This window comes from Pelophylax lessonae, assembly GCF_965119305.1.
Source record: "Pelophylax lessonae genome assembly, chromosome: 5".
NCBI classification, from domain to species: domain Eukaryota; kingdom Metazoa; phylum Chordata; class Amphibia; order Anura; family Ranidae; genus Pelophylax; species Pelophylax lessonae.
The window spans coordinates 66,528,077-66,541,350 of record NC_138772.1 but is presented as its reverse complement, the minus strand read 5'-3'; the positions used below and the strand labels follow the sequence as shown (position 1 = coordinate 66,541,350).

The 13,274-nt window shown below is 47.7% G+C and overlaps 2 protein-coding genes across 2 annotated transcripts in view; one reads left to right on the top strand and one right to left on the bottom strand.

The window, feature by feature from the left end:
• CUBN (cubilin) overlaps positions 1–13,274 on the top strand; it is a 439,455-nt gene that overhangs the window by 27,233 nt on the left and 398,948 nt on the right. The window lies entirely within an intron of this gene.
• Positions 1–13,274, bottom strand: part of LOC309555573 (leucine-rich repeat-containing protein 14-like) — a gene marked incomplete at both ends in the record, with an annotated part of 35,706 nt that overhangs the window by 17,372 nt on the left and 5,060 nt on the right. The window contains one exon of the mRNA XM_082257633.1: positions 154–476. Coding sequence (XP_082113759.1) covers positions 154–476 — 323 coding nt within the window. The remainder of the gene's footprint in view (positions 1–153; positions 477–13,274) is intronic.

The following is a 13,274-nucleotide window of genomic DNA, read 5'->3' as shown; positions in this document are numbered from 1 at the left end:
GTCAATCTGGCCCTTTAGCTTAAAGTCCTTCATGAAATAGTTCTGTGTGAGTTTTACTACATTTTACAGTTACGGGTATATGCTGATGGTTAAATTTCTCAGCTCCCCTCTCTCAGGTGTCTCACTCTTCCTCCTGCAGGATCAGTCAATTACCTCTCCTGACTATCTCTGCTCAGTGCATCACTCAGGTAAGCCATGACACCCTTTATAACCGTTTCTGTGGACACACAGTTGGAAAAAAGGTGGAACTGGCCGTGGTTGTCTTGTAGCAGCTTTTGAAAACTTAGGTTGGAGAAGGGCCATTGCTGCACCAAGTCCTGCAGTATCAAAGTCTTCCTCCCCAGGAAGGCAGCAGTGAAGAGCGGCCAGTAGAGATTACAGGGGATGGAGTCCAGCATCATTCGGATGGAGACTTGGTCTTCCATTACCTTCTGTGCGCACAAACATACCAGGGACTCAATGACTTTTCCTTGTTCCTGAAAAGACAAACACGCTCAGATAGCAAAACAATATAAGAGGAAAATGTCATGTTGGTTTCTATTATATTTGACATAATATTAGATCTTTCTGCTGCCTTTGATACAGTTGACCACACATTCCTTTTCAAAAAATTCAATTTTCTTGGCCTCCAAAACTCTGTTCTTCACTGGTTCTCTTCCTACCTATCTAAGCGCTACTTCAGTATCACCTAAAACCCCATCTCCTCCTCTCTTACTTCTCTTTCTGTAGAGACGATTGAGTACTGTCCTTGATACTTTTTTATTTGCACTAACATACAATTTTTCAGGACAAGCTTTCGGGGTATGCCCCCTTCTTCAAGGTCCAAGCAGTACTGATTCACAAAATGTTTAGCAGTAGGGGACGAAAGCTTGTCCTGAAAAATTGTATGTTAGTGCAATTAAAAAAAGTATCACGGACAGTACTCAATTGTCTCTGTCGCAAGTGCACTAATACGGCTACAATGACCTCTTTTCTTTCTGTAGGAATCTTTAAGGGCTTTGTCCTTGGACCCCTTCTTTTCTTTATATACAGTTTCTCCCTTAGTCAGTTGATAACCTTGCATGCACATTTGTAAAAGAAACCACGCTGGCAAGTGAAAAAATAACAGCTGGCAAAAAAAAAAAAAACTGTCAGACACACTGTGCAATCAATAAAATAAAAAAAATTCTACCGTACTAATATTAACGTCAGACAAAACACACCAATAAGGTACACACCAATAAAGTGCAAAAAATAGAAGTGAAAATAATGATGTATGTCTTCTTTAAATACATGAGATGGATGAGAGCAACCACCCCCAATCCAAAAATGCATACACCACTTGTGTGATAGAAGGTGTCAACAAACTTTTATATTCACCACATGGGCCAGCACCAACAACTGAATAGACTCTTACCAGAGTCAACGGACTCTATTACGGAGTCGAGTTGGCCTGGGGGGGAACGAGGTTCCGGCACCTCCAGCACTGAATGTATGTATGTAATAGCAAGGGGAGTGGGGTGTGTTGGGACGTGTCTTGATGCTGGCTGCTTGGGGATCTATTGTCACTGGTAGGGATCTGTTATTGTGTGAGGTTATGTTGTTGCTGCTGGGGGATCTATTGTTGCTGGGGGGTCTTATGTTGTTGATAGGGATCTCCTGTTGAGGTAGAGGTCTATTGTTGGCTGATCTATTGATACTAGTTGCTGGGAGAGCCGTTATTGCTATTGGAGGGGGGTCTAATGTTGCTGGGGTGGATATTTTGTTGCTGGGTGAGGTATTTTGTTGTGCGTGGGAGGTGGGTAGGGGATGGAACCAAGGGACAGTGCTCAGAGGTGGGTAGTGGGTGGAGATAAGGGGTCGCTCAGAAGGGAGAAGTTCCTGCACCTATTCTCCGAGAAAAAAAGCCCTGCTAAGACCCATATAGTTGTAGCACCACCCCCGCAGGAGCTGCTGATTATGTTATTGGGTCTACACCCTGCCTAACAACCCACAGAATTGGCTCGATCCCTCCTCAGGCACAACTGACCCAGAATAGGACTGGACTATCAAATGGATACACAGATTAGAATACAATACTTCAATATGCGACAGTGATTTGTTACCTTTTTCAATGATAGTCCTTCTGGGTGACACAATGGAACAACACACAGGATTGTAATTAACCAAAACTTAGTTTACTATGCTTCAAATTAAACAAGGAAGATACATTGAAACACAGTTCCTTAAAATGGGTTAAATCAGCTTTAAAACAGATAAAATAAATACCCCACACTTCTCCCTTCCTTTATGCTAGACACGGTACCAGACAGGTAGGCCTATCTGAGTCCCTCCCCCAGAGTTCTCTTCTGTCTTCTTGATTCTTCGCTAGCAAGGGTATTGAATAGAGCTCATTTGTAATCCAAATTAGGAGTGAAGATCAAGAGAGAGAAAAACAGCGAGCTGTTGGTTGTCACTGCAGGGTGTCTGTGTGGCTGAGCAATAACTTCTGTGAGAGTGGTAGGCCTCTGGCGCCTATTTTATAGATTCTGTTGTTTGTCTACGAATATCCTGAGATGATATACTATTCTACCCCGGGGTTTATCACCTCCTGTTACGCTACCGCTATCTGTAGATAAAGCTACTTCTTTGGCAAATAAAGTCAGTTATTGGGCATGTGCCCTCTCACCAACAGGAGTTTCTCCTTCGCGCGCTCCACTGCGGTCTCAGTCCTTTTGCTCTATGTCAGCCGCGCGAGGTCTTTCTGGCGGATGACTCCGGTCTCTGCAAACAGCGGTATGAGCTCCGGGAATGTGTCTCGTGCTTGAGATAGGACGGTTCAACGTCGTCACTCCAGGCTTAGAGGCTTTGGCCTAATATCCAGCATCAGTCCTCAGCTCTAGCTTCTTGGTTCCTCGGAGTCCAGCGCAGAAGGGCCGAGCTTGGCTCCTCCCTTCCTTTAAATAACCTCCCCCATAAAGCTGTGCGGTGCAGCCGTGCACCCTGGATCTTACAATGCACACTGGGAGATGTAGTCTGTTCATCTTGCCAAAAAGGAAGTCACAGCCCGGGAAATTCCATGCAGCTACCACTAGAGGGAGCCTAACTCCTTCTCACATATCAACAATATCTTTAGGCATATTTAACCCCGCTACACACTCCCCCCACTTGAGAAACTTTGATCCCCAAAGAGGTCAACAGTATGTACCCTAGTGCATAGGTTGGCATTATACAACAAAAACATTAATATATGCCTAACAGGGAGTTATCTGGCTTTTCAGGAGCAGAAGCCAAACTCAACAACTGCATATTACAACACAGGTTCGACAAGGGAACCTCCCACCAATTGTCGGGGGAGGGAAGACAAGTCTGGTCACAGACCCCCGACACTTGGGTGGCTTGTACAGATGTGCCTGGGGGTGAGCTAGGGTTGTCTTCCACCAAATCGGCGGTGGAAGAGCTAGGCTGGTCAGGAGATCTTTTTGAAGTAAAGACAGCTTCTTCTGAACATTCACCCAATTGATCATAGGTCAATCTCTTAGGTGGGTGAATGACTCTCCTTTCCCTCTGTTCCTGCGGAGGCATGCTCTCAGAGGTACTAGGACCAGGCAATTCAGCGGATTCATCAATGCCCACCTCTTCATGTCCCAACACATAGGAATCTGATGGTTCAAGAGCAGTGAGTTCTTCTTCAGAGAAAGGTGCAACCTCCTCTTCAGGGTCTTCATCCTCAGCTACTTCTTCTGGAAGCATGTGAGAGGGTATGAATTCAGGGGCTTCTGCCCGAAGGGCCCCTCTGTCAGCCAAGACAGATGAAGACAGGGAGGCAGGTGTGGGTTCTGGCAACTGAGATGACCACAACCAGTCAGGTACCTCCTCTTCATCTTCCAAATCTTCAGATGGAGAACTTCCCTCCCCCTCATCTGGTAGCGTCGTCTGAGATCTGGTAACTGGTCTGGACCGGCGAGAAGTCGAAGGGGCCTCTGACAAGTCTTCCACAGGGGGCATACGAACCGCTTCAGAGAGAGGCAGCAAATGGTTCCTATGCCAAGCCTTCAATGGACCCACACTTCCTTCAGGCCGAATTTGGTACACAGGAAGGTTTGGTAGTTGCTTGCAGATAACATAAGGTTTGGACTTCCAGCGGTCTGCCAACTTGTGTTTTCCCGGGACACCCAAGTTTCTCAACAAAACCCTGTCCCCTGGTTGCAAGTCATGGATCCAAACTTTTAGGTCGAAATTTTTTTTATTCCGCAGTCCACGTTGATCAGATGTGGCCTGGGCCTTGTCATAGGCCGCTTTCAGACTCTTCCGCAGTCGGTCCACATATCCTCTATGCGATGCTGAAGAGGTATGATCAGGCGAAATGCCAAAGGCCAAATCCACTGGTAACCGAGCCTCCCTTCCAAACATCAGCCGATAAGGGGAATATCCAGTAGCATCACTGACAGTGCTGTTGTAGGCATGCACAATGGCAGCTACATGTTTGCCCCAGTGCTGTTTCTTCTCTGAGCTTAAAGTTCCCAACATGTCCAAAAGAGTCCTGTTAAATCGTTCAGGCTGGGCATCCCCTTGTGGATGGTAGGGAGTAGTTCTAGTCTTTTGAATGCCTAACACTTCTAACAGTCTCTTGATCAGTCTGCTTTCGAAGTCCCTTCCTTGATCAGAATGGAGGCGTTGTGGTAGCCCATAGTGTACAAAGAACTTCTCTACAAGAACTTTGGCTACCGTTGAGGCCTTCTGATCCCTTGTTGGGAATGCTTGAGCGTATCTGGTAAAATGGTCTGTTACCACAAGGACATTCCCTTGGCCACTCAGATCAGGCTCTAAGCAAAGGAAATCAATGCACACCAGCTCCATGGGTCCCTGGCTTTGCAGATGGCCCATTGGGGCTGCTTGACGTGGCAGAGTCTTCCTTTGTATACACCGGACACAAGAATGACAGTATCCTTCAACTTCGGCCCTCATACAAGGCCAGTAGAACCTGTCCCTGACAAGCTGAAAGGTTCTTTCGGGCCCCAGATGGCCATGATTATCATGAAGAGAGGCCAGAACTCCCTCTCTGTATTTAGCTGGTAAGAACAGTTGCCACAGTTGCCAGATCTTCAGATGGACCTCTCCGGTAGGCCACTCCTTCTCTGATATGTAACCGGGTCCACTCTTTATGTAACAGACGGGCCCCTTGAGGGAAGTCAGTTAGAAGCAACTCAGGGCGCTGGATCTCCAAGGCTTCCAACAGAAGTTTTCCCAAAGGGTCTTCCAACTGCTCCTTCCGCAAGTCCCTTTTGGACAGCCGGGGCAAATCTTCCCCTTCAACCTGGGTCACCCTGCAATAGTATTTGGGCACTCCGACAGCCGAAACCCCAATCTCTTCTGCTCTTGACCCTCCTCTGGATTGAAATTCCGTTCCCTGATATAGGGCACGCACCCCTTCTGGAGCCAAATGAGTCCATTCTTCCTCAGGTTCCTGTGGAGCATGCAACCTTCTGGATAGGGCGTCTGCATCCCTGTTTCCAATTCCTGGTCGATACTTCAGGCTAAAATTGAAGCTAGAGAGGGCGGCCAACCATCGGTGTCCTGTTGCATCCAGCTTGGCCGTAGTCAACAGATAGGTGAGGTTATTATTATCCGTCTTGACAATGAATTCAGCTCCATACAGGTAGTCTTTCAGTTTGTCAACCACTGCCCACTTCAAGGCCAAGAATTCAAGTTTGTGGGTAGGGTAATTCCTTTCAGCAGGTAGTAGGCTTCTGCTCACGTAGGCGACAGGTCGCAGATGACCCTCATGCTCCTGGTAGAGTACCCCCCCCCAGCCCATCTCAGCTGGCGTCGACATGCAGTTCATATGGTTTTGTGGGGTCCACATAGGCCAACACAGGGGCAGTGGTTAGGGTCTTCTTCAGCTGAACAAAGGCCTCTTCGCATTCCGGGGTCCACTGATCCTGGATGGATTCCTTAGCCTTCCGGGGTCCCATGGTGGACTTTGCCGGCTTTACCAACTCAGGAACATCATCTTCTTCGTTCTTCAAGAGCTCTTTTAAGGGTCGGGAAATCTGGGCGAACCCCTCTACAAACCTCCTGTAATAGGAGCAAAAGCCCAAGAACGACCGGAGCTCGGTCACATTTGTGGGTCTCGGCCAGGAAGCGACAGCATCCAGCTTGTCCGGGTCGGTGGCCACCCCTTCTTCAGACACGATGTGGCCCAGGTAATGGACCGAGGACTGATAGAATTGGCACTTTTCAGGAGAAAGTTTCAGACCTTCTTCATGTAGCCTCTTCAGGACCTTTTCCAACCTCTCCTCGTGTTCTTCCAAAGTTCTGCCAAACACGATAACATCATCCAAGTATACCAGTACCTCTATCAAATTCATATCTCCAACGGTCCTTTCCATCAGCCTTTGGAAGGTAGCAGGGGCACCAGACAACCCCTGAGGCATGCGATTGAACTCAAAGAACCCCACGGGGGTGATGAAGGCCGTCTTCTCCCGATCTTCAGGGTGCATGGGGATCTGATAATACCCACTCTTTAAGTCCATCACACTGAACCACTTCGCCCCTGACAGACTCTGTAGGGCATCTTCGATTCGAGGAGTGGTATACTGGTCTGGGATGGTTCTTCTGTTCAGCGTTCGGTAGTCAATACAAAGCCTCAGAGATCCATTTTTCTTCCGGACTACCACTATCGGAGAAGCATATGGGCTCCTGGATTCTCGGATAATCCCAGTCTTCTTGAGTTCTGCCAGCTGTTGACGTAGATCTTCTAAGTCACCTAAGGGGACTCGCAGGACTCTTTCCCTGAAAGGCTTGTCCTCACTCAGGCGGATCTTATGAGTGGCGCTCCTGGCACATCCCACGTCAAACTCGTCCTTAGAGAATATTTCCCTCCATCGAGCAAGTTGTGCCTTGGCCCGCTTCACCCATTCCGGTGGGAGGGAAGCGTTTCCAGAGCAGAGCTCCTCTATGACAGCTTTGCCCTGTTCCTCTTCTTTTAGATCAATGGGGGCAACTGGGGTAGCCGGGTTAACTTGGCCCAGGAGCACTCTGGCCGGTACCTTCACCGGTGTGGTGGAGGTGTTTCTGACACTCACTAAAACCCTTCCACGGTTTTTCTGTAACACCTTCAAAGGGATCACTTCAGGGATCACTTCTATCCCTCTCTCTCTTTTCTTTTGACCTGATTCAAAGATGATAAAAGGACCCGGTTGTTGCCATGTGAGTTTAACAGAAGCCTTAAGACAGGCCACCTCTCCTGGCTGTAGGACCTTTTCCGCTCTGTCCAACTTCCAGAGTCGTCCAACACCTTCTGCGGGGGTCTCTTGCTCCCACACTAATCGTTGGTAGGCCTGCCGTAGCATGGGGTGGATCCTTGGCGCTGGAGCATCTTGCCCCTGGACCAGCTGTATCAGAAGGCGCCTTACCAGGTCAGTGTTTGTTCCTACGATAAGAGAACTTTTGTTGGCCCCTGGTGGACGAGGACAGACCACCGCTAAGGTGTCGAAGGTTTCCGATTCACCAGCCACTGATGGATCAAAGGTCAGCTTGATTGGCAGATACCCGTCATAGGGAAAACTTTGAGTCCCGATGCCCCATATCTCCAGATCTTCCAACTTCTGCAAAGGTAGATGGGTAAGATGTCTATCATAGAAGTCTCTATACAAAAGAGTCACTTGGGCCCCTGTGTCAAGGAGGGCTCTTGTGTAGATTCCTTCTACCTGAACTGAGACCACTGGGGAGGGCCCGACCAAGTTAGTTGGGAATTCTCTTGATGTAGCCTTGTTGTCTGATTCAGTTCTCTGTACCCAGGCCCTCTTCTCCTTTTTCTTCCTTGGTATGGGCCCCCGCTGAACCCGGTGTGCATTGATTTTCCTTCCCTCAGTAACCCGGAGTCTAGAACTGGGGGTATTGTGTTTGGGCCTGACCCCCTGACTCAGTATCCCTGAACCAGCGAGCCTCCTGGAGTCCCTTAAGACTGGCGGACACCCGGTTGACTCCTTCACCGGTGTCCTCTGAAGTTTCCCGCCGGCTTGCGAGGTTTCGTGGCAACCTTCCCTGGGCTGGAACATACTCCTCTAACATGCCCGATTCCCCCGCAATTGAAACAAGTTAGCAATCTTGCAGGTCTTGGCTCTGGATCTGCGCTGAGGCTAGCAGGTTCACCTGGCTTCTCCGATATACCCCCCTTGGGTAGAGTGGATACCTGACCAGTCAGGATGGACACCATTTCTATTAACTGAGACACTTGGGTCTTTAGGAGTTCAACTTGAGAGTCACCCTCTTCTACACTTATCACTCTAACTCGGGCAGTTGAGTCAAACTGCCGACTTTTCTTTTTGTTATCCAACATGACCTCTTCCTCTCTGACCATTCGAATCAGATCGGGGTATTCTAGAATGCCGCCATCTTGACGAGTTCGTAACAGTATGGCAATGGGGTCTAAAGGTTGAGCCCCTTTCAGAACCTGTCGTGCACGAGTCTCATCTACTTTCCGGGGGTCTATTCCTTTCTTTAACAGGATCTGGTGGATAATCCTATCCAGGCGTTTAATGAATTCGAACAACTTCTCCTCCTCTTCTTGATAACAGTGGTCCAACTGGTAGAGAAGTTCAGCCACGTTTTCCGTCCGACCAAACACATCTTGCAGAATGTCCAAATAATCCTGTGCAGTGCAGTTCTTCTTGCTAAGCTTTAGATTACGTACAGCCTCTAATGCAGGTCCCCTTAAACTCTCTGTGATTCTCTGCTTCTTGTGCTGTTCTGGTACCTCCCATTCCTCCAAAGCCTGAGTGGCGGTGTCTAACCACTCCTCGAACCCATCTTCTGCTGAAGGCACAGGCTGTTTCCTAGAGAATGTCCGGAGTTTCCTATATCCAGTCATCAGATAGCTCGGGGAGTCCTTACTACATTTTGCTACAATCTCCCCAAGAACAGCACACAGTTCTGACCTGAAAGTCGACAAAGGTGATGACTCGGGTTGCCCTTCTTGGACACCTTTCTCTTGGCTGGATACCCCAGGAGTGGTGGATGAGGGACCTGCAGTAGGAACTCCTGGATGTATTAGGAAAAGTTCTGTTTGGTCAGTAGTTTTTACACTGTTTCCATTAAAATAGTCAGGGACCCCTTTCCTCCACTCACACAGTGCATACGTGTGTGGGACGGTGGTGTCGGTTTTTATGTCAATCACCCAGAATTTCCTGTCTGTGGATAGTGCCCTTAAAACAGGGAGGAGCTTTTCTTCAGTCCAGGCTTCCCCTTTAATTTCAACCACCAGGCCATTTTCCACTGTGACATTCCCTTCCTTGCACCACTCAGCTGCAGCGGCAGGATCCATTTCTGCGTGGGAGGGGATTCTGTGGCTGAGAGGGTTGTGTTGCAGGACTGTAGGAATCCCGGACGAGCCCCCACGTGTAGCACCACCCCCGCAGGAGCTGCTGATTATGTTATTGGGTCTACACCCTGCCTAACAACCCACAGAATTGGCTCGATCCCTCCTCAGGCACAACTGACCCAGAATAGGACTGGACTATCAAATGGATACACAGATTAGAATACAATACTTCAATATGCGACAGTGATTTGTTACCTTTTTCAATGATAGTACTTCTGGGCGACACAATGGAACAACACACAGGATTGTAATTAACCAAAACTTAGTTTACTATGCTTCAAATTAAACAAGGAAGATACATTGAAACACAGTTCCTTAAAATGGGTTAAATCAGCTTTAAAACAGATAAAATAAATACCCCACACTTCTCCCTTCCTTTATGCTAGACACGGTACCAGACAGGTAGGCCTATCTGAGTCCCTCCCCCAGAGTTCTCTTCTGTCTTCTTGATTCTTCGCTAGCAAGGGTATTGAATAGAGCTCATTTGTAATCCAAATTAGGAGTGAAGATCAAGAGAGAGAAAAACAGCGAGCTGTTAGTTGTCACTGCAGGGTGTCTGTGTGGCTGAGCAATAACTTCTGTGAGAGTGGTAGGCCTCTGGCGCCTATTTTATAGATTCTGTTGTTTGTCTACGAATATCCTGAGATGATATACTATTCTACCCCGGGGTTTATCACCTCCTGTTACGCTACCGCTATCTGTAGATAAAGCTACTTCTTTGGCAAATAAAGTCAGTTATTGGGCATGTGCCCTCTCACCAACAGGAGTTTCTCCTTCGCGCGCTCCACTGCGGTCTCAGTCCTTTTGCTCTATGTCAGCCGCGCGAGGTCTTTCTGGCGGATGACTCCGGTCTCTGCAAGCAGCGGTATGAGCTCCGGGAATGTGTCTCGTGCTTGAGATAGGACGGTTCAACGTCGTCACTCCAGGCTTAGAGGCTTTGGCCTAATATCCAGCATCAGTCCTCAGCTCTAGCTTCTTGGTTCCTCGGAGTCCAGCGCAGAAGGGCCGAGCTTGGCTCCTCCCTTCCTTTAAATAACCTCCCCCATAAAGCTGTGCGGTGCAACCGTGCACCCTGGATCTTACAATGCACACTGGGAGATGTAGTCTCTTCATCTTGCCAAAAAGGAAGTCACAGCCCGGGAAATTCCATGCAGCTACCACTAGAGGGAGCCTAACTCCTTCTCACATATCAACAATATCTTTAGGCATATTTAACCCCGCTACACAGTTTAATCTGATCCTCATGATATCTCCGATTCACCAGTGAATTGTCAACATGTGGGATACCAGCCTGAAGAGCTGAGGAGGGAGGCATAATTGGAATCCTGCATTACTACTGTTGCCATGTATACCTAATATACTACTGGTGAATATGAGCCAATCAGTAGGAGTTACAGCCAATCAATAGGAACTTCTCTGGCTGCTAACCATGCTTGTAAATAGTATAAATATTTGGGGAGGTCAAGTGATCAGGGTCCTCCCACTCAGATCTTGGTCTGGGGTGGATGTGTGAGGAACAGCTGCTGTTCTGGGTAGACCTGAAACCTAAAGGCCCGTACACACGTACCGATCGTCGGCATACAAACGTCGGTGGACGAAGGATCTGCCGATTGTACGCGTGTTAGTATGGTGCCTCCGACAGATGTCTGCGCACAATCCGCGGACAAAAGTCTTTCGTGCAAACATGAAAATATTTGTATGCCGACACCAGAACGGACGATTGTTCGCCTGTCAGTACACAATTCGGCCGACAGACCGCAGATTTGCAAGACTGGGCATGCTCAGAAAATAGAAAACACAGGGAAAGTTAACCATTACATGACATCACTTCTGCAGTCGGCGGACAAAATTCTTGTGCTGTCCTTGTGCTGTCTTTGCACTTTTCAGCAGACACCGACATCCCGGGGAGAAAAGAGGAACATTTGTAAGCCGACCATCGGTACGTGTGTACGGGGCTTTAGGCTTAGCCATGTGCTTGAGGCTCTGCAAGGGAGAGCCTACTTATGGGTTGGAGGTATGAAGGAAAGGATGGAGACCTAGGATGAAGTACCAGATGTTACTCTGCCATGGACCAGGGAACCATAGAGAGCCTGGGAAAACATCAAGATGGAATCATCCAGAGAATTCCTGCACCTTTTTTTAGTTCCTTTTAAGTTGCTATGAGAAACAGCTGTGGCTATAAAAGTACAGATTGCTGGTTACAGCTTTAGGCCCCTTTCATACAGGCGGACCGTTCAGATCCGCCTGTCAGTTTTTTTGGCGGATCTGAACGGTCACCCCATGCATCTCTATGGGGCATCGGATGTCAGCGGTGACATCTGATCTGATCCAATCCGTCAAGTCTGGATGGATGGAAACCCTATTTTAAATCCGTCCAGCGGATCGGACAGGATCGGATGAGAACTGAAAGACGGTCCCTTCCCATCCAATTCCCCCATAGAGAAGAATGGGGACCTACCAGCTGTGTCTCCACACACAGCCCGGAGACACAGCTGTCATCATCCTGCTCAGCGGGGGATCGGCGGATCGATCCCCCGCTGAGAAAAACAGAGTCCGCCTGACGGACTCCGTGTGTGAAAGGGACCTAAAGGCTCTTTTCCTGTACTGCAAAAAGGAAAATTCCCCTGGTGATGGGACTTTAAAGGCACTTGAAAAAATAACAAAAAATTGAATGTAATATTATAATTTTTATTAATGAAAAATAAAAACATTAAAGCAAAAACCATTAAAAAGAGCAAGCAGTGTGTTCCAGAAACTACACAAAATACAATAGATGATCAGATTTATAGCACAATGTATACCCAATGCATTTCGAAGCGATTGCGCTTCTTCTTCAGGGGTGAAACTGATGGCTACAACTGTTCCTATGCATTGTGTTAATGTATGATTTACACTGTTTGCAAACTTTAAAAACAAGCAGTCAGCAGTCGTCTGCCCTATGGATCACCATAGTTCAAATGTCAAGGAGTAGTATTGCACATTTGGCACCTTTCAGGGGGGAGGGGGGAACAGGTACCTGTATTTGACAGGTACCCTTCCCCACTTCCGGGAGAGGGCGCCGCGGCACCGTCCCACGGAAGTTTGGCCCCCTTCCTTCTTCCCCCGACGCCGAGCCAATCCGAATGCGCAGCTCTTTGGGCATGTGCAGTAGGGAGCCGGGTTCCCTTACCGGCAAGGGCTGCGGTGCCGACATCGCTGGACTCCATGACAGGTAAGTGTCCTAATATTAAAAGTCAGCAGCTGTATGTGTAGCTGTTGACTTTTAACTTTTGGAGGGGGGGGGGCTGAACTCTGACCTAAAACAGGTTTTCTCAACCAGGGTTTCATGGAAAGCTAGAGTTTCTCCCGAGGCTACCAGGGGTTCCCCGAGACTGGAAAGTTATTTCAAGGGTTCCCCTGTGCTGAAAAGTTTAAGAAATGCTGCTTTAAAGTGTAACTAAAGGAGTAATGGAGGGTTAGAACCCTGGTTGTTTTTTCCCATATGTGTCCCAATGGGGGGATTTACCTTTACTTCTTGCCCCATAGCCAAAACAGGAAGTGAGAGGAAATCCCTGCAAATTAAGACAAACCCTTGGGGACCCCCAGGTCATCAGAACTACTATCCCCATTGGAAGATTTCCCCTTTATTACTTTTCTGGGAACAACCCAAAATTTGGAATTTTCTTTTACTTTAATTTTCATTGATAAACAGGACAAATAGAGAGAGTGAATTTCCCTAATGAGGGCACAGACAGCAATAAAAACCTAATAGGTGTTTTAATCCCTCTCCACCCTATCCAAAACTACAAAAAAAGTTTTTCTTTTAGCTATACTTAAAGTAAATACAAAATATCTTTATAAAAGTCACATATTGAATGAAAATAGTATAACAAATTGCACAATGTATAAGTATTTATATACAGTATGTGTGTCATTTTTTGAAAAATGCTAA